Source organism: Phycodurus eques, chromosome 4 (assembly GCF_024500275.1).
Source record: "Phycodurus eques isolate BA_2022a chromosome 4, UOR_Pequ_1.1, whole genome shotgun sequence".
In the NCBI taxonomy this organism is placed as follows: Eukaryota; Metazoa; Chordata; class Actinopteri; order Syngnathiformes; family Syngnathidae; genus Phycodurus; species Phycodurus eques.
The window spans coordinates 2,136,623-2,162,008 of record NC_084528.1 but is presented as its reverse complement, the minus strand read 5'-3'; the positions used below and the strand labels follow the sequence as shown (position 1 = coordinate 2,162,008).

The 25,386-nt window shown below is 45.1% G+C and overlaps 1 protein-coding gene across 2 annotated transcripts in view; it reads left to right on the top strand.

Moving 5' to 3' along the window:
* The window catches only part of enpp2 (ectonucleotide pyrophosphatase/phosphodiesterase 2), a 297,302-nt gene that overhangs the window by 49,304 nt on the left and 222,612 nt on the right, over positions 1 to 25,386 (top strand). For both annotated transcript variants that reach the window (XM_061673612.1, XM_061673611.1), the window contains exons 3-4: positions 6,922 to 7,077; positions 21,267 to 21,392. In XM_061673612.1, the coding sequence (XP_061529596.1) occupies positions 6,922 to 7,077; positions 21,267 to 21,392 (282 nt within the window). The remainder of the gene's footprint in view (positions 1 to 6,921; positions 7,078 to 21,266; positions 21,393 to 25,386) is intronic.

Below are 25,386 nucleotides of genomic sequence, written 5' to 3'. Positions count from 1 at the left end.
TATTTATTATTATTATTATCAGTATCAGAATCATCTTTATTTGCAAAGTATGTGAAAAACACACAAGGAATTTGTCTCTGGTAGTTGGAGCCGCTTCAGTATGACAATAGACCACCATTTTGACAAAATGTACTTTTGAGACATAAAAAGACAAACGCACACTATAGAGAGTCACTGAACAATGAAAAGTTACCAGTAATGTGATAATGCTGATACAATTAGAGTTGTGCAAATGATGCACTAGCAATTTAATGACAAGAGGGAACAAGCTGTTGGAATGTCTGCTTGTTTTACTTTGGTTTGATCATAGCGCCTACCTAATAGCACCTAATAGGAAGGGTCTGGAAGAGGTGGTGACCAGGGGCCTCATGTACAAAAGGTGCGTACGCACAAAAACGTAGCGTGCGTTCTTTTTCATGGCAAAGTACAGATATATCAAGAGTGACATGACCGTGGAAATGTGCGGTGCCTCACGTCAACTTCATGTTTCTACAGCTGATGGTGCTTTGGCAACACTTAGAGGTGATGCTGGGAAACTCTTATTATAAAGTCTGCCCACCAGAGACACATGAACAATTAGCACTGATGAACAATTCATGCCCAGCAACATTTGAGTTCAACAATGTAAAAGAGGCAAGGAGTCGAAATTCACTTGTTAACCAGTGTATTTAATGAATCACTGATATATACACCTAATAATTGATCAAGGTGATCATTTCTCATTTCTTGTGACTAGGACATCGCTGAAAAAAAAGTCCTTTGAATTGACTTAATTTGAACATGTATATTGGTTGCACATGATTAAAATGTGTTAAAATGAAATAATTGTTTTTAGAAGAGGGGTAATTTATGTGGCGGCACAGTGGACGACTGGTTAGAGCGTCAGCCTCACAGTTCTGAGGAGCGGGGTTCAATCCTGCCTGTGTGGAGTTGGCATGTTCTCTCCGTGCCTGCGTGGGTTTTCTCCGGGCACTCCGGTTTCCTCCCACATCCCAAAAACATGCACGGTAGGTTAATTGACAACTCTAAATTGCCCGTAGGTGTGAATGTGAGTGCGAATGGTTGTTTGTTTGTATGTGCCCTGCGATTGGCTGGCAACCAGTTCAGGGTGTACCCCACCTCCTGTCCGATGACAGCTGGGATAGGCTCCAGCACGCCCGCGACCCTAGTGAGGAGAAGCCGCTCAGAAAATGGATGGGTAATTTATGTCATTTTAATCACGTTCAACCGATGTCCCCCCAGTGTGCGTGATTTATGATTAAAATCATAAATTGAGTAATCAAAAAGGAGTCAAAAGTTTTTGATGTCCTCTTTGATATGCTGATGTGCTTCTATTTGAATTCAAAAGATTTGTTCCAAATACCATACATACAACATATACGCATTAACCTTTATCTTATAGGGCTGAATGTAGGTTACTGTATGAACAAATTTTTTTTTAGTTGTAAAAATACATGTTATTATTAACCTTTTGGGGTAATCAGAGTCAGCCACATGTGGTCCCACCACCCCTGAGAGAGCAGTGTCAACCATGATTGCAGCGACTCTCTCCTCGAACGGGGTAAGGCCCTCCGCACCAGTTCTTCCGCCTGTTTTGTCCACACTTTGGCGGTGGGCAGCTGTCCTCCGCTTCACATCCACCTTAATGTCTGACCACTTCTTTTTTACTTCAACGTGTGTGCGTTGTTCTGACCTCACAGCACTGACAGCCGCACACACGCTGTCCCATTCACTCCTCTTTCGCTTGTTGTTAATGCCAGAGGACAGCGTGCCAAAAGAGGATTTTCTTGTGCGCCTCCACCTCATTGAGCAACTTCACATTCAGAAAAAAATGTTTTCTTCATTACCTTGCTCATTTTCCTTTTTTTCTGATCATGCAGAGATCGGGATCTCAGGTGCAGGGTTCATTTAAATATGATTTGCATAATTAAATGTGGGCAGGGAAATGGAGGGGTCGACTACTCCAACATGTGCGCTCAATTCTACGTTGATTGTTTGTCGCTTAATGTCGCAAAACTGTGACCAATCATCAACAAAGTTTATATGGACATCTGTAATCATGGCCACTTCCCCATCTGAAAATATCAGAACAAAATCCATAATATTTTTGATTTTATGGATGGTAAGTGTTTTCCGCCCCATTGTCTGCTTACTATAGAGAAAAGGATTCACATCACCATGTCAGAAACCTGCAACCAATTGTCACCATAATCCATGTGGACATCTCTAATTATGCCCCGTTCCCATCTGAAAATATCAGAAGGAAATCCCCAATACTATTTATTTTATGGCAGTTCACCGTTTTCCTGCCCACAGGCTGCGCCCTATACAGAAAAAGCTTAATGTTGCCTAATGTCACAAGACTGCGATCAGTCATCACCCAAATTTATGTGGACATCTCTACCTATGCCCACTTCCTCTGAAAATATCAGAATGAAATATCTAATGTTTGTTTTTTTATTGACAGTGAATGTTTTCCGGTGGCACGGTGAACGACTGGTTAGTACATCTGCCTCACAGTTCTGAGGACCGGGGTTCAAATCCCGACCTGTCCTGTGTGGAGTTTGCATGTTCTCCCCGTGCCGGCGTGGGTTTCCTCCAGGCACTCTGGTTTCCTCCCACATTCCAAAAACACGCATGGTAGGTTGATTGAAGACTCTAAATTGCCCGTGTGTGCAAATGTTTGTTTGTATGTACCCTGTGATTGGCTGGCGACCAGTTCAAGATGCACCCCGCCTCTTGCCCGTAGATAGCTGGGATAGGCTGCCATGGATCCTTGTGAGGATAAAGCGGTACAGAAAATGGATGGATGGAAAACTTTTCCTCTCCATGTGCGCTCACTATACAGAAAAACCTCACGTAGCTTAATGTCACAAAACTGTGACCAATTTCCACCAAAATTCATGTGGACTCATCATCTAATCTCTAATTATGGCCCCTCTCCCATCTGAAAATATAAATCCCCAATATTTTGGATTTTATGGATTTTATATCAATATGAGCTCACGAGTACGTCATGATTCTCATGGTTGAGCAGCGAACTTTTACTGTTATATAAATGTTTTACATTACATATCATATTCAAATGAAAGAATACCTTTTTCACAACTCCTCAGTACCAGTATACCATGTGAAATATTTTTTTTCATTTAAATTATAGTATACCAGCAGTATTTATAATGCAGCCCTATGGGTGGCACAAGTCAGTGCAAACTGTAGGCCGGTCCCAAGCCCGGATAAATGCATAGGGTTGCGTCAGGAAGGGCATCCGGCTTAAAACCTTGCCAAACAAATATGAGCGTTCATCCAAAGAATTCCATACCAGATCGGTCGTGGCCCGGGTTAACAACGTCCGCCACCGGCGCCGTCAACCTGCGGGGCGCCGTTGGAAATTCAGCTACTGTGGGTTGAAGTCAAAGAAGAAGAGGAGGTGGAAAGCGGGTTCTTCGGCAGAAAGAGAAGAGGAAAACACAGAGCCTAGAACTGAATGTGGGGACTTTGAATGTTGGGACTATGACAGGAAAATCTCGGGAGTTGGTTGACATGATGATTAGGAGAAAGGTTGATATATTGTGTGTCCAGGAGACCAGGTGGAAAGGCAGTAAGGCTAGAAGTTTAGGGGCAGGGTTTAAATTATTTTACCATGGTGTAGATGGGAAGAGAAATGGAGTCGGGGTTATTTTGAAAGAAGAGTTGGCTAAGAATGTCTTGGAGGTGAAAAGAGTATCAGATCGAGTGATGAGGCTGAAATTTGAAATTGAGGGTGTTATGTGTAATGTGATTAGTGGCTATGCCCCACAGGTAGGATGTGACCTAGAGGTGAAAGAGAAATTCTGGAAGGAGCTAGATGATGTAGTTCTGAGCATCCCAGACAGAGAGAGAGTCGTAATTGGTGCAGATTGTAATGGACATGTTGGTGAAGGTAATAGGGGTGATGAAGAAGTGATGGGTAAGTACGGCATCCAGGAAAGGAACTTGGAGGGACAGATGGTGGTAGACTTTGCAACAAGGATGCAAATGGCTGTAGTGAACACTTTTTTTCAGAAGAGGCACGAACATAGGGTGACCTACAAGAGCGGAGGTAGAAGCACACAGGTGGATTACATCTTGTGCAGACGATGTAATCTGAAGGAGGTTACCAACTGTAAGGTAGTGGTAGGGGAGAGTGTGGCTAGACAGCATAGGATGGCGGTGTGTAAGATGACTCTGGTGGTGGGGAGGACAATTAGGAAGACAAAGGCAGAGAAGAGAACCATGTGGTGGAAGCTGAGACAGGACGAGTGTTGTGCAGCTTTTCGGGAAGAGGTGATACAGGCTCTCGGTGGACAGCAGGAGCTTCCAGAAGACTGGACCACTGCAGCCAAGGTGATCAGAGAAGCAGGCAGGAGAGTACTTGGTGTATCTTCTGGCAGGAAAGGAGAGAAGGAGACTTGGTGGTGGAACCTCACAGTACAGGAAATCATACAAGGAAAAGGGTTAGCTAAGAAGAAGTGGGACACTGAGAGGACCAAGGAGAGGCGAAAGGAATACATTGAGATGCGACACAGGGCAAAGGTAGAGGTGGCAAAGGCAAAACAAGAGGCATATGATGACATGTATGGCAGGTTGGACACTAAAGAAGGAGAAAAGGATCTATACAGGCTGGCCAGACAGAGGGATAGAGATGGGAAGGATGTGCAGCAGGTTAGGGTGATTAAGGATAGAGATGGAAATACGTTGACTGGTGCCAGCAGTGTGCTTGCTAGATGGAAAGAATACTTCGAGGAGTTGATGAATGAGGAAAATGATAGAGAAGGGAGAGTAGAAGAGGTAAGTGCGGTGGACCAGGAAGTGGCAATGATTAGTAAGGGGGAAGTTAGAAAGGCATTAAAGAGGATGAAAAATGGAAAGGCAGTTGGTCCTGATGACATTCCTGTGGAGGTATGGAAGCATCTAGGAGATGTGGCTGTGAAGTTTTTGACCAGCTTGTTCAATAGAATTCTAGTGCGTGAGAAGATGCCTGAGGAATGGAGGAAAAGTGTACTGGTGCCCATTTTTAAGAACAAAGGTGATGTGCAGAGCTGTGGCAACTATAGAGGAATAAAGTTGATGAGCCACACAATGAAGTTATGGGAAAGAGTAGTGGAGGCTAGACTCAGGACAGAAGTGAGTATTTGCGAGCAACAGTATGGTTTCATGCCTAGAAAGAGTACCACAGATGCATTATTTGCCTTGAGGATTTTGATGGAAAAGTACAGAGAAGGTCAGAAGGAGCTACATTGTGTCTTTGTAGATCTAGAGAAAGCCTATGACAGAGTACCCAGAGAGGAACTGTGGCACTGCATGCGGAAGTCTGGAGTGGCAGAGAAGTATGTTAGAATAATACAGGACATGTACGAGGGCAGCAGAACAGCGGTGAGGTGTGCTGTAGGTGTGACAGAAGAATTTAAGGTGGACGTGGGACTGCATCAGGGATCAGCCCTGAGCCCCTTCCTTTTTGCAGTGGTGATGGATAGGCTGACAGATGAGGTTAGACTGGAAACCCCATGGACCATGATGTTTGCAGATGACATTGTGATCTGCAGTGAAAGCAGGGAGCAGCTGGAGGAACAATTAGAAAGATGGAGGCATGCACTGGAAAGAAGAGGAATGAAGATTAGCCGATGTAAAACAGAATACATGTGCATGAATGAGAGGGGTGGTGGGGGAAGAGTGAGGCTACAGGGAGAAGCGATAGCAAGGGTGGAGGACTTTAAATACTTGGGGTCAACCGTCCAGAGCAATGGTGAGTGTGGTCAGGAAGTGAAGAAACGGGTCAAAGCAGGTTGGAACGGGTGGAGGAAGGTGTCAGGTGTGTTATGTGACAGAAGAGTCTCTGCTAGGATGAAGGGCAAAGTTTATAAAACAGTAGTGAGGCCAGCCATGATGTATGGATTAGAGACAGTGGCACTGAAGAGACAACAGGAACCAGAGCTGGAGGTGGCGGAAATGAAGATGTTGAGGTTCGCTCTTGGAGTGACCAGGTTGGATAAAATTAGAAATGAGCTCATCAGAGGGACGGCCGAGGTTCGATGTTTTGGAGACAAAGTTAGAGAGCGCAGACTTCAATGGTTTGGACACGTCCAGAGGAGAAATAGTGACTATATTGGAAGAAGGATGATGAGGATGGAGCTGCCAGGCAAGAGAGCTCGAGGAAGACCAAAGAGAAGGTTGATGGATGTCGTGAGGGAAGACATGATGGCAGTTGGTGTTCGAGAGGAGGATGCAGGAGATAGGCTTACATGGAAAAGGATGACGCGCTGTGGCGACCCCTAACGGGACAAGCCGAAAGGAAAAGAAGATACCAGCAGTATTTATATTGTGCTCTATCGACTGGGGGCGGGCCAATGTGGATGCACGAGAAATTACAAAATGTTTTTTTGTTTTTGTTTTTACAGTTTTGTTTTAGGCCAGGGAGCATTTATTAACAACCCCCCCCCCCCCCAAAAAAAAAATCTGATACGGTGAATCGTGTGTGATGTGAATATGAAAAAAAAAAAAAAACACAATGCACTGAATTCGCAATAGGTGAACTGCGATATAGCGAGGGAACACTGTACACCCCGGCAACTGGCTTTTCTCTATCAACCAGTCCCACAACCTATATTGCAATAAAGTTGTAAAGTTTGCACTTTACAATACAATGATTTAAGAACTGCTGTACACTATTGAAATGAAATCAGTTCTTCACTGTTGGAGTTTGATACATTGCTTGGGCCAAGCACTCTTGCATCTCTTTCCTCTTAGCTCATCAGAAATATCTGTATTTTACTCTGTGACTTGCACTCAGTGTTGCGTCAAAGCACCAACAATCCTAATGATACAGCAATTAAAACAGACAATAGTCACTTTCCAGACAAACTCTTCTAAACCTTTACCTTTTTGTGTTTTTTTTTTTTGCAGTGCATTCTACATCGCGGTATGTGCCGACATCTAGTTCCTGCAGAAACAGGTGTTTTGAGCTGGTTGAGATGGAACCACCAAACTGTCGCTGTGACAATCTATGTAAGACCTACAATAGCTGTTGCTCGGACTTTGACCGTCTCTGCCTCAGGACAGGTAATGGATGATTCTTATCACTTTTCACCCAAATGCATAAGCAGTAGACTGGATTTGGACATGACATTCAACCCTCTTCATTAGCACTCTACTAGTCACAATTTTAAATTGATTTCATTCACACTGACAGTTTCTTCTCGCTCTCTTAGTTACTTTAGGCACTTGCTCGTACATTGTGTACATTCTTGTAATCACATCGTTTTATTTGCTTTGTTGATATTCCTATAATGGAGCATTTCTGTTGTTAGACCAGAATGGTAGACCAGAATGGTCTAACAACAGTACAACCTGATTAGACAAATCCAGTAGGGGGCACGAAACAATTGTAGCGGACATGCACTCTGCAAATTGAGGTGCCAAGAGTCTCGGAACCACTTGAGAACCCCACTCCTCCACACTGCCCTGCTGTGAGACTGCAACTAGGACAATGCCTGGTGTACGATAAGTGGACCTCAAACTAATTAGCAGGTTCCCGTCAAATCTTGATTCCTGTCTTGAAAAGACGCCTTCCCGGACCAAATGGTTGGGGGACACTATGTGGTTAATATTCAAACCTGCACGTGAGGCGCCACCTGCTGGCATTGAGAGGAACTGCAAGCACCAGAACTTGTGGACGTGCCTTTGATGTTTGTTAACGGAAGATAAAATGTCCGTTTTTATATATTGGAAACTCTGTAGAAATATTCAAAATGTATGCCTTGGTGTTTGTGTCCCCATTCTCACTTTGACAGGTCCTCTGCAAGATTTTGAAAGCATGATTTGAAATCAAACAGTACGAAATGTTGTATTGAACAATAAGCAACTGATCTGACACGAGCAAAGTTTAAGCAATGATCCCATGTGTGATTACAAAGTTGATAGTGTTTTAGATTAATATGATTTTAAACCCATTTACTCAAATTTGTAGACAAGATTCAGGCTGATGGGTGTGGTCTCCTCCAAGTCGGGAGACTCCCTCTTCCTACGCCCCGCCCCTGGGGTATTTAGCTCTAAGCTCACACCTTTCTCTGTGAGTTCAGGCTATTCTTGTGTTTCCTCTCTTCATACCTTGCTGGCAGCTCACCAGCCACCCGTTCTCCGTTTCCCCTTTTGTGTGGGCACACGGCTTGGTAAACGCGAGCCGTGATCGAACGGACATGGCTCCAAGCCTTAACGTGGGTATGGGCCTCCGCTCAGCCCCTACTACAAAAGTACCGGCCGAGCGGGATCCCTCTGAAATTGCCAGCGAGCCACGAAAGAGGCAGGAAGCGAGATGTCCGGTTCTCTCAAGAAGGCATTACGACCAGCCATTTTTCTTCTCCCGCCTCTCTTGTTCTCTGTTTTTATTTTCTCCATCTTTTTCGTCTGCAGCCAAATCTGTCGCCTTGCTTCCAGAGCCGCTTCCAAAGGAAGCCCACCCCCAAAGACCATTGGCCTCATGTACAAAGACTTGGATTTTCTACTAAAACATGGCGTACGCTCAAATCCAGAAAACGTCGTACGCACAAAAATATCCAGCTGTATGCAACTCTGCGTACTCATGAATCCAAGCACATTTCCTTCGTACATTCCAATCTACGTGGAAATGAGCGCACATGTTGGATTAGCCGACTCTTCCCTGTCCATGCCCACATTTGAATATGCAAATCACATATAAATGAACCCTGCACCTGAGATCCCGATCTCTGCAGGATCAGAAAAAAAAGGAAAATGAGCAAGGTAATGAAGAAAATCATTTTTTCTGAATGTGAAGTTGCTCAATGAAGTGGAGGCACGCAAGAAAATCCTCTTTGGCACGCTATCCTACGGCGTTAACAACACACGAAAGAGGAGTGAATGGGACAGCGCGTGTGTGGCCGTCAATGCTGTGGAGACACAATAGCGCGCACACTTTGAACTAAAAAAGAAGTGGTCAGACATTAAGGTGGATGTGAAGCGGAGGACAGCTGCCCACCGCCAAAGTGTGGCCAAAAAAGGGCGGAAGAACCGACGCAGGGGGGCCTCACCCCGTTCGAGGAGAGAATCGCTGTGATCATGGGTGACGCTGCTCTCTCAGGGGTGATGGGATGGCACGTGGCTGACTATGATCACCCCACAAGGTTAATACCATGTATTTTTAGAACGCATAACAAATGTGTTCATACAGTAACCTACACTCAGCCCTGTGAGATAAAGCTTCATGCGTAAATGTTGCATGTGTGGTATTTGTAATAAATCTTTTGAATTCAAATAGAAGCAGACCAGCATATCAAACAGGACATCAAAAACTTTGACTCCGTTTTGATTCCTCAATTTATTATTTTAATACACAGGAGAGAACATGCACACTGACAAAAATATCATGTTTTTTTTTTTTTAGGAGAAGAGGGGTAAATTATGTCAATTTAAACACATTTTAATCATGTGCAACCGATGCACATGTTCAAATGAAGTAAATTCAAAGGACTCTTTTTTTCAGTGCATGTGCTGGAGTCACGAAGCGATTGTGAGGGCAATAGGCGGCATAAATGATCGCCTTTATCAGTCAATAGGTGTCCTCACAAATATCAGTGGTTCTGAGTCTTTGCCTCTTTTACATTGTTGAAATCAAATGTTGCCGGGCATGAATTGTTCATCAGTGCGACTTGTTCATGTGTCTCTGATGTGACCATTTTATAATAAGAGTTTCCCAGCATCACCTCTAAGTGTCGCCAAAGCACCAAAAGCTGCAGAAACGTGCGTACGCCAGTCATGCAGTTGGCGTGAGGCACCGCACATTTCCACGGTCATGTCACTCTTGATACATCTGAACTTTGCTGTGAAAAAGAACGGACGCCACGTATTTGTGCGTACGCACCTTTTGTACATGAAAGTTAGCGAGTGTCCCGTCCAACAAACCATGGGCTAGCACATAACCGACCAGGTAATTACTAAAATCAAAATTCGCGGACCAAAAGACAATCAGACCTCGACAGTCTCTGACCATGCCCTGTGACTCACTGAATGACTCCAGCTACCTATCAAACAAAAAAGACAAGCAGGCATTTCGGCATCATCTAGGTAAACTCACCGTTAATGACATGTCAGGGAAATTTTACTTGACAACCATACTTGAACGTACGTTCCAATGTGACAGACTCATGGATACTGCAGCAGACATCACTGTCATGTCTGAGGATGTGTTTGACCTACTGCGTGACAAAGTACAGCAAGACAGCCGTACACTCAACCTTCAACACTGCAAAATGACAAGTCGCGCCCTTGCTTTGGTGAACACCCACATAAGCTCGCTAGTGTGGTTACATTGGACAATAGGGCCACATTCCATAATTCATCCTGTGTTCGTGTCACCTGTCAAGTCAGTACATTTGCTCATTGGACAAGCAAGATCTGCTAAGTCGTTTCATGCCATTAATTGACTATACTAGGCGTGAGATTTATGCACAGGTGCGGCGTACCTTGAAGCGGCCAGAACACAATACAGAATCCTCCCAATACTACGCTATGAGCCTCCTGGATGCGTCGCCGCTACCAAAATCTCAGCCAGATGACAGCTTGACGAAAGGGGGTCTTTGTCTTTGCACCTGCTCATTTGCATTATCACAAACTTTTGTTACTGCATCTCCGTGGAGCTCACTTCTCAGCTCCTCGTGACTCCACACAGCGGGGAGGGGTTGTCACACAAGACTCCGCCCACGATGCACCAACGCACGAAACAAAGGATGGTCAACACTGTGAGACCGGACAGGGCAAGGAAGCCCAACCTGCTAAAAGTAGCCATTTGAGTTCTCAACATTTGCTGCGTAATTTTAAACCAAAATAGGCAGGCCATAACGACGCTGTCATCTACGCTCCTAACGGTTTATGCTCACACACAGATTGCTAACATGTTGATAAACGACAGGCTATGTGAAATTGCTCCCTTTCTAGACAACTTGGCAAAAGATAGAATTCTCCCAGATTTAGGACCCCTCAGCTCTACTAACATCACTCGGTCTATGGCCCTGAAAGGCCCCACCAATCCGGCCCACCTCAGTTCTCTCCTTACAAGCTCCACAGCTCTGCATGGCAAATCCTGAGTTCCAAAGAAAAACCGTTCTTGTCGCTGGAGCAATCAAAGATGCCACGTTGCATAGTGAGGATGCCACTTGGTACCACCTACCATCCAGCATTTTAGGACAGCCAAATTGTGATTTCTAAGTTTCTCAAACAGCGCAAATTTGAATTTGGCCCTGAAATGCTGGAACAAATTACATTTGAAGGAACTCGGCGTTTGACATCACCAACACTAAGGTGTCAAAACCCCTGTTTGCACATTCCAGCTGTGCTACAGATCTTAACTTAGTGGCCCTAACCATCCTCGACCACGACACGATTTTCAGCCTTGCCTCCCTGGTCTACTGAAAAACCCAGGAGTGGCGGCGCTGCTCAGAACAGCACTCCAATGCTTGCCTGACGTCTTCCGGTAGAAAGGAATGGTTGAGCTCGAAAATGTCCCAGCTCAAACCGTGCAGGAGGTCCTCCCCCTCTGACCAAACGTTCTCGGACCTCCTTGCTTCCTCTTTGACTTAAGCTAAGTTTCCTTTCCTTTGTACAGAGTAGAACACCTGCCTTTCACCGCTTCTTTTTGGTTACTATTTGAGTGGTTCACCCCTTATGGTAGAGTTTTTGTTTTCCCTTTTTGGAGACTCCCTCTGTTTGCTAGGAGGGAGCTGGGCTGAATGACTTCTTTTTTTTCTTTTTTCCCTTCTTGTCTCCTTTTTCTCTTATTTTTGAAGAGCCCTACAAAGACTCTTTGTCAACGTTAGTGGTAGTATTTCCCCCTGTCTCTCTCAACTGCACAATCTCTTGACCTCACCACATAGAAACAACATTGACATCAATATTCACATATAGACACATACATTGAGTAAGAAGCTGTCATGGACACCTGTTATAGCCGAAAAGGGGGCGTGGTGGTATGCACTCATGTTGTACTCTGGTAACTGCATTGCTGTGTGTACCTGCCAACCTATGCCACCTTCCAAGGAGACGTCGCCGAAACCCGCCATCAAGCCAAACTTTCGCCGACCAAGGGGGGATATGTAGGGGACATGCGCTCCGGAACCACTTGAGAACCCCACTCCTCCACGCTGCCCTGCTGTGAGACTGCGACTAGGACAATGCCTGGTGTACATCAAGTGGACCTTAACCTAATTAGCAGCTTCCAGTCAAATATTGATTCCTGTCTTCAAAAGACACCTTCCCGGACCAAATGGTTGGGGGAGACTATGTGCTTAAGAGTTAAGGGTTCAAACCTGCATGTGAGGCGCCACCGACTGGCATTGAGAGGAACTGCAAGCGCCAGAACTTGTGGACGTGCCTTTGATGTTTGTTAACGGAAGATAAAATGTCTGTTTTTACGCCCTCTTCCTACGCCCCGCCCCTGGGGTATTTAGCTCTAAACTCACACCTTCCTCTCTGAGTTCAGGCTCGTCTTCCCTCTCCTCGTACCTTGCTGGCAGCTCGCCAGCCGGGCAGGCCATCGGCCACCCCTCCCCCGTTTCCACTTTTGTGCGGGCACACGGCTTGGTAAACACGAGCTGGTATCGAACGGACTTGGCTTCCCAGCCTAAACGTGGGCCTCCGCTAAGCGATCAGAGCCGCTACTACGAAGGGATTGCTGCGGGATCGCTCTGAAATTGCCAGCAAGCCACGAAAGAAGCATGAAGAGAAACATCCGGTTCTCCCAAGAAGGCAGACGACCAGCCATTTTTCTTCTCCCGCCTCTCTTGTTCCCTTTGTTTTTATTTTTCTCCATCTTTTTCGTCTGCAACCAAATCTGTCACCTTGCTTCCGAAGCCGCTTCCAAAGGAAACCCACTCCCAAAGACCAGCTGATCTGCGTTCGTGAGTCGACACTACAATCCTTACTGTGATGTACGACATCAGTGCTTAATAATCGTGGGGAAATTACTAGCTTCATACGAAATCCCAACTTTTGCCTTCTCCCGCTCTGACTCAACGCACCAAGATGGCGCCTACCAGTGTGGTCGCCTCGGTAACGCGCTCTCTAGTATTGTCTTTGTTTTTGTGTTTTTCGTCCGTCTTTGGAGACCTTACACGACTCACTTACACAAGGGGAGACCTGCTAACCATCAAGGAGGCTACTCCGGACTTTCTGTCACCAACTTTCGAAAATCCGCTCAGTTTTTTCCCCGAGTTACTCACCGGAGCGGCGTCTGCGGTTTTCGGCGCATGGAGGCGGAAGCGGCGCCACAGAGGAAAACGAGCCGGCATTCAGGTGAAACTCCGCAAGAGAGGACACAGATTGGCGTTCCCGTCGATCCACCTCGCGAATGTACGCTCCCTACCCAACAAAATGGACGAGCTTCATCTTCTGTTAAAGACCAGTAAAGACTTCGGACGTTCCGCGGCCATGTGCTTCACGGAGACCTGGCTTTGCGACGCTGTACCCGATGGCGCCGTCATGCTTCCCGGCTTCAACATTCATCGAGCGGACCGCGACATGGAATCATCGGGGAAAACGAAGGGCGGCGGGATATGCCTCCATATCAACGAAAAATGGTGGCGTCACGGTGCTCAGCACACACTGCAGCCCGCATTTGGAGTCGCTGTTTTTGAACTGTAAACCATTCTACTCCCCACGTGAGTTTGCATCGTTTATACTGGCTGGAGTCTATATTACACCGCAAGCTAACACGAACGCCGCATTGCTAACGCTCGCCGAACAAGTCAACGAAATTGAAAAAAAAACACCCGGACTCACCCCTCATTATTCTCGGGGACTTTAACAAAGCTAAACTCAACCACGAACTCCCTAAATACAAGCAGCACATCGAATGTCCTACCAGGGAAAATAATACTTTAGACCACTGCTACACTACGGTAAAAAACGTATACCGTGCTATACCTCGTGCAGCCCTGGGCTCGTCTGATCACTGCTTAATTCACTTAATACCGACGTACAAGCAAGAACTTAAATGTGCGAAGCCTACAGTGAAAACAGTCAAAAAGTGGACCAATGAAGCCAAGATGGAACTTCAAAGCTGTTTAGACTGCACAGACTGGAGTGTCTTTGAAAATTCAGCTGGCAGTCTGGATGAATATACGGACACTGTCACATCCTATATCAGTTTCTGTGAAGAGGTTTGTGTACCTACAAAATCATTTTGGACATTCAACAACAACAAGCCGTGGTTCACTGCTAAACTTAAGCAGCTTCACCAAGCAAAGGAAGATGCATATCAGAGCGGGGACAGGGCCCTGTATAATCGAGGTAGAAACCAGCTTACTAAAGAAATTAACATTGCAAAGAGGATCTATGCAGCAAAGTTGGAAAAACAGTTTAGCGCGAACGACTCAAAATCAGTCTGGCATGCATTCCAATCGCTGACTAACTACAAGCGACGATCCCCCCAAGCTGAGAACAATAGCACACTAGCCAACGACTTGAATACCTTCTATTGCAGATTTGAAAAGGACAGTTTCACTCCACACACCCACCCGGCCGCACCCGCGACCACAACCACACCTCTGACTCCTGCGTTAACCATCCATGAACAGGATGTGAGACGCATCTTCAAACAACAGAAGATTAACAAAGCGGCAGGACCGGACCATGTGTCCCCATCCTGCCTCAAAGTCTGCGCGGACCAGCTCGCTCCAGTCTTCACTCAGATCTTCAATAGATCTTTGGAAATGTGCAAAGTTCCATCCTGTTTCAAACGCTCCACCATCATTCCAGTCCCCAAGAAACCTGCAATCTCTGGTCTGAATGACTACAGGCCTGTCGCTTTGACTTCTGTGGTCATGAAGTCCTTTGAACGTCTCGTGCTGGACCACCTCAAGAGTGTCACAGGTCCCCTGCTGGACCCCCTGCAGTTTGCCTACCAAGCGAACAGGTCTGCGGATGATGCAGTCAACATGGGACTGCACTTCATCCTAGAACACCTCGACAGTGCAGGGACCTACGCGAGGATCCTGTTCGTGGACTTCAGCTCAGCGTTCAACACCATCATCCCTGAACTCCTTTCAAGCAAGCTTCTCCAGCTCAGCGTCTCACCTGCCATCTGCCAGTGGATTTACAGCTTTCTGACTGGCAGGACACAGCAGGTCAGGCTGGGGGAGGCCACCTCATCCACACGCAGCATCAGCACTGGGGCGCCCCAAGGTTGTGTCCTCTCTCCGCTGCTCTTCTCTCTCTACACGAACGACTGCACCTCAGCGAACCCGACTGTCAAGTTCCTGAAGTTTGCAGATGTCACCACTGTCATCGGCCTCATCAAGGACGGTGACGAGTCTGCATATCGACAGGAAGCGGAGCGGCTGGAGCTGTGGTGTGGCCGACACAACCTGGAGCTGAACACGCTCAAGACGGTAGAGATGATCGTGGACTTCAGGAGGCATCCTTCCCCACAGCTGCCCCTCATGTTGTCCAGCTGCCTTGTGTCAACCGTCGAGACCTTCAAGTTCCTGGGAATTACAATCTCTCAGGACCTGAAGTGGGCGACCAACATCAACTCCGTCCTCAAAAAGGCCCAGCAGAGGATGTACTTCCTGCGGCTTCTGAGAAAGCACGGCCTGCCACCGGAGCTGCTGAGACAGTTCTACACAGCGGTCATCGAATCAGTCCTGTGTTCTTCCATCACAGTCTGGTTTGGTGCTGCTACAAAAAAGGACAAACTCCGACTGCAACTGACAATCAAAACTGCTGAAAGGATTGTCGGTACCCCCCTACCCACCATTGAGGACTTGCACGCTGCCAGAACTAAGACAAGGGCGTGCAAAATCCTCTCGGACCGTCTGCACCCCGGTCACCAGCTCTTCCAGCTCCTTCCCTCAGGTAGGCGCTACCGATCAACGCAAACTAGAACTAGTAGACATTCCAACAGCTTCTTCCCTCTTCCGATCAACTTCTTAAACACCTAACCTATAATTCCATTACAATAAGCTGGCAATTTTTTTACTTGAGTTCGTTGTCACATTTCTGTGGGGCCAATTATGTATTACTCGTGCACTCACTGTAGTTGTCTCGCCATGCTGCACTATTTGCATATACTGGCCACTCATGGCAGAGTAGCATCTGCTCCATTTGCACACCGATTGAGGAGTATCTGTAACATTTGCACAACCATCATTGTCCCAGATGATCGCGCTACTCGTCACTTTAAACCGCATACACTCCTTGAAGTCTCAGCGCCCTTTGCACAATGGTCATTGCACCGGACTACTGCAATATTAGTCATTCGAACTGCTCTAAGTGCTAGAGGACTCTGCATCTTTTTGCACAATTGTTTTTTGTCAATGTCTTTATGTCTCAAAAGTGTTCTGTAAATTGACTGTCTGTTGTACTGGAGCGGCTCCAACTACCGGAGACAAATTCCTTGTGTGTTTTGGACATACTTGGCAAATAAAGATGATTCTGATTCTGATTAAACGCTCACACGCTCATTTATTTTAGCCCAGGGACCACACACATGATGTCCTCCTTTCCATTTTCATACGCCTCATTTTCTTTCTTTCTTTTACCCTCAGTGTTATTTTCTTTTTGTAGTTTGTAGTTGTGTGTTTCATTAAATAGACCATAAAATTCCACTCTTGGTCGTAATTTGTGTGTTCTGAGCTTAAGTAAACCGCTGTAACCTAGGACTCAAAATGTCATACAGTGTTGCAACCTCCAGATTATGAGACTGATTAAAAAAGGTTTGTCGTCATTTCGCCTACAGTTAAACTTGTAAAAACTGACGTGGTGCCCTTTTCAGAGACATTATAGTTTGATTATAACAATAAAATTAAAAAAAATACGATAAACCGGAAGTAACGCAAACGTCGGTCCCGGCTTATTACTTTCTCCTAAATGAATTAAATTCTTATTTGACCTATAACTGCTACACAATACTCCACTTTCGGCTGTCCTGGCCACAGCCAGCGGCGCTCCACCTCCACCCGGACATCGCTCACCAGCCCCGCCCAAAGTACATTCACCAAGGGTCCTGTCGAAACTTCCACCTTGATGACACAATTTCAATAAAATCCATCTGGTCTGCCACGAAACATTGGCCGAGGAGTCGACCACACCAGTGTTAGTTAGCCAACCAAGACCGAAACCATCACTCTGAAAAGACAGCATCAGCATCAACTTCGGACTTCTCAACATTCAGTCACTCACAAGTATGGACATCTCATCCAGGATATCCTCCTTGACTGTAATATAGACTTTTTCTGTATCACTGAAATGTGGCACCAGTCAAATGACAATGCAGCCCTCAATGACACGACTCTTCTGGGGTTTGTCTGCGTTTGCAAACCTCACGCCTCTGGTCAAGGGGGAAATGTTATGACAATCTATTGCGAGAAATGAAAAGTCTTGCTCTCACCTCCTGTTTTCTCCTCATTTGAATCTACAGCTACACAATCAGAATCGGAATCATCTTTATTAGCCAAGTATGTCCAAAAAACACACGAGGAATTTGTCTCCGTTAGTTGGAGCCGCTCTAGTACGACAACAGACAGTCAATTGACAGAGAACACTTTTGAGACATAAAGACATTGACAAAAAACAGTCAATGAGCAATAAAGGGTTAATAGTTATCTGGTAATGCCGGTATATATATTTTTTTCAAAACAACTCTCTGGACCCACTCTGACTACACACCATCCATTCATCCATCCATTATCTGAGCTGATTCTCCTCACTAGGCGTGCTGCAGCCTATCCCAGCTATCATCGGGCAGGAGGCAGGGTACACCCTGAACTGGTTGCCAGCCAATCGCAGGGCACATACAAACAACCAACCATTCGCACTCACATTTAAACCTACGCGCAATTTAAAGTTGTCAATTAACCTACCACGCATGTTTTTGGGATGTGGGGAAACCGGAGTGCCCGGAGAAAACCCACGCAGGCACGGGGAGAACATGCAAACTCCACACAGGCGGAGTGTCCCCATCCTGCCTCAAAGTCAGCTGGCTCCAGTCTTCACACAGATCTTCAATAGATCTCTGGAACTGTGCGAAGTACCATCCTGTTTCAAACACTCCACCATCATTCCAGTCCCCAAGAAACCTACAATCTCGGGTCTCAATGACTGTCGCCTTTACATCTGTGGTCATGAAGTCCTTCAAACGTCTTGTGCTGGACCACCTCAAGAGCGTCACAGGTCCCCTGTTGGACCCCCTGCAGTTTGCCTACCGAGCAAACAGGTCTGCAGATGATGCAGTCAACATGGGACTGCACTTCATCCTAGAACACCTCGACAGCGCAGGGACCTACGCGAGGATCCTGTTCGTGGACTTCAGCTCAGCGTTCAACACCATCATCCCTGAACTCCTTTGCTCCAAGCTTCTCCAACTCAGCACCTCGCCTGCCATCTATCAGTGGATTTACAGCTTCCTGACGGGCAGTACACAGCAGGTGAGGCTGGGAGAGACCACCTCATCCACACGCAGCATCAGCACCGGGGCGCCCCCAAGGTTGTGTCCTCTCTCCGCTGCTCTTCTCTCTACACGAACGACTGCACGTCAACGCACCCGGCTTTCAAACTCCTGAAGTTTGCAGATGACACCACTGTCATCGGCCTCATCAAAGACGGTGAAGAGTCTGCAAATCGACAGGAAGTGGAGCGGCTGGAGCTGTGGTGCGGCCGACACAACCTGGAGCTGAACACACTCAAGACACTCAAGGCACTTCAGGAGGCATCCTTCGCCGCAGCTGCCCCTCACGCTGTCCAGCTGCTTTGTGTCAAATGTTGAGACCTTCAAGTTCCTGGGAATTACAGTCTCTCGGGACCTGAAGTGGCCGATCAACATCAACTCCGTCCTCAAAAAGGCCCAGCAGAGGATGTACTTCCTGCGGCTTCTGAGGAAGCACGGCCTGCCGCAGGAGCTGCTGAGTCAGTTCTGCACAGCGGTCATTGAATCAGTCCTGTGTTCTTCCATCACAGTCTGGTTTGGTGCTGCTCTAAAAAAGGACAAACTCCGACTGCAACGGACAATCAAAACTGCTGAAAGGATTGTCGGTACCCCCCTACCCACCATTGAGGACTTGCACGCTGCCAGAACTAAGACAAGAGCGTGCAAAATCCTCTCGGACTGTCCGCATCCCGGTCACCAGCTCTTCCAGCTCCTTCCCTCAGGTAGACGCTATCGATCAATGCAAACTCGAACTAGCAGACATTCCAACAGCTTCTTCCCTCTTGCGATCAACTTCTTAAACACCTAACCTACAATTTCATTACAACATGCTGGCAATTGTTTGACTTGAGTTCGTTGTCACATTTCTGTGGGGCCAATTATACATTACTCGTGCACTCACTGTAGTTATCTCGCCACACTGCACTATTTTCATATCTGTTGTTGACCAATACTGGCCACTCATGCCAGAGTAGCATCTGCACCACTTGCACACTGACTGAGGAGTGTCTGCAACATTTGCACAATCAACATTGTCCCAGATTATCACGCTATTAGTCACTTTAAACTGCATACAGTCCTTGAAGTCTCGGCGCCCTTTGCACAATGGTCATTGCACCGGACTATTGCAATTTTAGTCATTCAAACTGCTCTACGTGCTGGAGGACTCTGCATCTTTTTACACAATTGTCCCCCCAAAAAATCCATCCATCCATCTATCCATTTTCTGAACCGCTTCTCCTCACTAGGGTCGCAAAATAATAATAAAAAAAAAATTCTACCGTCATTACCAGATAACTCCCAACCCTTTATTGCTCAGTGACTGTTTTTCTCAAATGTCTTTATGTCTCCAAAGTGTTCTCTTTCAATTGACTGTCTGCTGTCGTACTAGAGCGGCTCCAACTACCGGAGACAAATTCCTTGTGTGTTTTTTGGACATACTTGGCAAAATCAAGATAATTCTGATTTGATAAAAATCAATTAATTTATATGAGGTTAGCATTCACAACCCCCTCTCCAATTATTAGCATGGATCAAATTATCTTGTAGCTTACATCTCACTAAAGAAGTGACTTCCAGCTTTACCCTGTCAGGGGGTCACCACCACAGCAAGTAACTCATGATTTGTTTCTCTGACGTGTGTTTCTCTGACGTAACCTCACCATGTTTATCCAGGGTTTAATAAACCCACGTCCCAATTAACTTCACAAACTCATTATTAACTGCACATATGCACATTTGCACATGAAATTACTAAACAAACAATACATGATATAATGCATACATTGGCAGTGCTTCACACAAAGTCTCACTCTCATACTGTTGCAAACATACAAGTGAGATGTACCCTATTCTGTCAGGCATGCGTTATTAGGATCCCCACATGGTTTCTAGGCAGGACACCCCCCCACTGTAACCTGATTGGCTCCTACGTCCTGGGGCTTTATTTAGATTCCCATATTGTTTCTAGGCAGGACACGCCCCACTACAACATGATTGGCTTGCGGGAAGGGCCGGCTACGCAGAAGTAACGAGAACATACATGTATCACATTTGTACGGAATCTGGAAGCAGTAGGGCATTTTCTACAAGGATACAACAGCCATTCATCGTGCAGCGGCACGTGTCCTGGAGCCAGTAATATTGTCCTGCCAAGAAACGCATCAGGCATGCATCTCATTTAATTCCTGATTTATGACAACTTCCTCTCTAAACAGGAAATGGGGTCTGTTTAAAGGTGAGAAGTGATTTTACAGTAGAACTGCCACAAGAGGGCTCTGAAACAACTAAACAAAGAACACTCAGCAGTATAATGAGTCCTTAACACGATTTAAGTCGCCTCCACGTCCCTCCATCTCCAGAATAATCTTATCAAAACAAAGAGATATTCAGCTTCTGTGTGAAGTTTGAGGCTTAACCCAAAATGCACTATAACCTTTCCAGGTGAATTTAATTTGACCTTTCTTAAACTTTAGAATGCACATCCAACTATTCAATGTTTCAGTTTTTTTTCTGCTATCGTCTGACAAGCTAAATGTTTAAAATTCACATCAGGTGTTGATGATGTAATCCACGAATCAACCAAAACATTTCCAAGAACACTCACTTCAATGCCTTTTTGTGACTCTTTTAGTCTCTCTGTGTCTTAACTACATTATATAGACCATTTGGCATTCTTTATAATTTACTGCGTGTGTGTGGGGGGGGTTGTGTTTTGAGGAGAGATGCTGTGCCATATCTCCTATCTATCACTATCAATGTATCCAGGCAATACATTGGTATAAGCCTTTGGTGAGAGTTTCTTTTTCCCCACAAGCAGATGGTGGCTATGGGTGCAGTAAAGATCGCTGTGGGGAGATTCGGAATGAAAACCATTCTTGTCACTGCTCAAATGACTGTCTAGCCCGAGGAGACTGCTGCACCAACTACAGGACACGCTGTAAAGGTAAACAATATGAAGAGTTATGTTTATATTGACATAAAAAGTAATGGAGCATTTTCAAGAGAATAATTCAATTCTTGGGGGCGCCACTGAACCACATTTTAGAAATTGCATAGTAAACATGTTAAATCTGTCATATTTTGCCAGGCTTGATGTGTGTGCCAAGTTTCATGAGTTATTGTGGATGTTTAGACCGTCCAAGCGGCGTTGATTTCTTGGCGAACTGTGCTGCCAACAGTATGTCGACATGGCAACATCATTAGACAAAATGAAAACCTTTGAATAAGTTTTAATCTTCAATATATTTCGATGAGACACCCAAAATGTAAAGTTAATGTGTAGAAGTCCGTAAAGGTATGAGGGCTTTAAAAGGCGAAAAATAGGTCAGCATTTGAAAGTAAATTAAGAATGGTGGACTTCCTGTTGGGTTGAGGTTATGGCTCCAAGAGATCTTTTTGTAGGATTTCGGCTGTTACTTATACCTCCCAATTTTGTTAGGCCAAGAGGAGATGTACAGCCGGAGCTGAATTTTTGAAAAATTGGAGAGGGCACTACTGAGCTATACACCTGTAAAAATATTGAAATGTTCGTCAGGCTTGATGTGTGTATAAACTCTTATGAGTTTGCATCCATGTTTAGATCCTCAAAACAGCATTGGTTTCTTGGCGAACAGCACGCCAAACAGCACGTTGCTACGTCATCAGCGTTTGTTAAACACAAACACTCGCAAACCTTTCATTGTGATATCATGAAGGTGTTAACAGTCTTCTAAGCAATATTACGTAGATCAGATTAACCTGCTAGCAGGAGAACAACAAAGTATGATACATGATATTTCCTTTTGGCCAGTAGGTGGTGCTATTAGTAAGATGAAATATTTTTTTTCCATAGATGCCTTTAAGTGTGGACTGTCATAAAGTGTATGAAATTTTGAAAAGAGATGACCATCTGCAGTGACGTTACAACAGCTTTTGATATCACGGTGACTCATTAACATTCGCCACGCCACCATGGCCACGTCTTCTGCCAAAACGTCACAATTTGTTTTTACAAAGCATGATCAATGTTTTTGAGGCTTAACGGACAAAATTTCAGGTAGATCTGCTTAATGTGCTCGGCGCAGTACATTAAATTTTGAAGGAAGACATTTGTTATCGCCACTAGGTGGCGTTAGATTTGATTTTATTGCAAAATATTGTCATACAGATCTCTTCAGGCCGTGACTATTATGAAACGTGAAGTTTGGGAAAAGTTTGGGATTTTTTGGAGCATGTACAGGGGAGTTATTAAGCATTTTCTGTTTTGTGGCCACGGAAATTTGATACGAAAAATCTGATGCCCTACCCCCGTCATATAGTATGGCAAAATGAAAAGCTTCTAACAACTTTTAATGTCCAAGGTCTGGAGATGCTACACACCAAGTTTGAAGTCAATCGGATGAACGCTGTTGGACAAGTTCACAGAAGTCTGACCCCTGTGAATATGGAAAGATGATCAAAAAACGGCCAAAATTCTATTTAGAAAAAACAGTTCCTGTTGATTTTAGGGTTTGGCTTCTGCTGCCTTTTTTTGTACATCTCGGGGTGCCTACCAATTTTGGTAGCGGTGCGTGACACGTAGTGCCTTTTTTTTTTTTAAATAGGTTTTTTAGGGGGCGCTACAGAGCCACTTTTTAGTCATCCATAAAACAATTTTAAATTATAAACTTTTTCATCAGGCTCGATGTGAGTGACAAGTTTGGTTCGAATGGGGTACGGTTAGCTTTGAGGCATAATAATAATTTAAAAAAAAATAATAATAATAAACTCGAGCTGCGAGCAGCTATTAAGGGCACTGACACCCCTGGCCACGGTGGGGAACTGGCACACTGGGGTACTGGCATGTTCATGTATTGACATATAGCAGATGCATTGAATATAAATGCGCACCACACTTTTCAGATTGATATTTGCTTAAAACCGTACATCATTACATTCCACTTAACAATTATTTGCAGGACAACACAACAGCGTGACAATATGGAAAGTGTTGAATACATTTCTATCTTCAACATGTTGAGATGATACACCCGAAGTTTGAAATTCATCTTATAAAATATGTAGTTTGTAAAAATATGACGACTGTAAAAGGTCAGAACTTGGCGGACTTATTGTTGGGTTTAAGGTATGGATCTAAGAAACCTTTTTGTTGGTCTTGGGCTACTACATACACCTCCCAGTTTGGGTAGATCTCGGTGAAATGTACAGCTGGGGCTGCTTTGTTGAAATTTGGTCGTGGGCGCTACTGATCCATTTTGTAATAATTGCACACTATACCTATAAAATATTGAATTGTTTGCCAGGCTTGATGTGTGTGCAAAATTACATGAGTTTGTATGCATGTTTCGACCCTCAAAACAGCGTTGTTTTCTTGGCGAACATGTCACCTTTATAAGAAACGAAAATATTTTGATAACCTTTCATCTTCAATATGTTTAGATTTAACATCCAAAGTTTAAAGTTGATCGGATTGAATCTGTAGGAGGAGGAGTTAAAATGTGATAGGCTGCAAAAGGCGAAAAATAAGTCCGTCCATCCATCCATCCATCCATTTTCTGAGGCGCTTCTCCTCACTAGGGTCGCAGGCGTGCTGGAGCCTATCCCAGCTATCATCGGGCAGGAGACGGGGTACTCCCTGAACTGGTTGCCAGCCAATTGCAGGGCACATACATACAAACAAATAACCGTTCGCACTCACAGTCCCACCTACGGGTAATTTAGAGTCTCCAATTAATGCATGTTTTTGGGATGTGGGAGGAAACCGGAGTGCCCGGAGAAAACCCACGCAGGCACGGGGAGAACATGCAAACTCCACACAGGCGGGGCCGGGGATTGAACCCGGGTCCTCAGAACTGTCAGGCAGACGCTTTAACCAACGCTACAGAGTTTTATTCATCACATAAAACTTTAAAATATAAAAATTTTCGCCAGGCCCAACGTGCATGCAAAGTTTGTTTCAAATTCGCTTGTTTAGGCCATGAAATCATGTGATCGTTCCATAATAATAATAAAGAAAAAAGAATAATTCCTATGATTACAGTAGGAGACCTGCAGCAGTCGCTGCTCGTGCCTGAACAACTTGAGCTGCATACAGCTATTAAGGGCGCTCGCAAGCCCAGGCATGTTGCGGTATTGGCACATTGCGGATCCATTGAACAGACCACACATTAATAGTCATGTAAAGTGGTTCATCATTTTCATTCTTCCACTTCACTTCAATTACTGTATGTGCAGCACAACACAACTGCGTGGCGAACAGCATCTCTACACGGCAACAGGGTTAAATTCTAAGAAAAACGTAATAACTGGAGCCTATCCCAGCTATCATCGGGCAGGAGACGGGGTACACCCTGAACTGGTTGCCAGCCAATCGCAGTGCACATATAAACAATCAATCATTCACACGTACGGGCAATTTAGAGTCTTCAAGTAACCTACCATGCATGTTTTCGGGATGTGGGAGGAAACCGCAGTACCTGGAGAAAACCCACGCAGGCACTGGAAAAACATGTAAACTCCACACAGGCGTTTTAACCCGCGTCTTCAGAACTGTGAGGCGGATGTGCTAACCAATCGTCCACCGTGCCGCCACTTTTAATAACTTATCATCATCAATATCTTTAGACGAGATACCCAAAGTTTGAAGTCGATCAGATATAATCTTTAGGAAGAGTTCTTAAAAAAATTGTAGGGGCCCTACTGAGCCAGTTTTTAAAAATTGCAACAACAACAAAAAAAGAGTTAAATATTAAATTGTTTGCCAGGCTTGTTTGCCTGCATGTTTTAGACTGTCAAAACAGCGTTGGTTTCATTCATTCAAGAGTTCATTTCCTTGTGCCAGTAGGTGGCGGTACTAGTACGATTAATTTTTTTTTTTCCATAGATGCCTTTAAGTGTGGACTGTCATCAAGTGTGTGAAATTCCGAAAAGATATGACCATCTGCAGTCAAATTGGAACA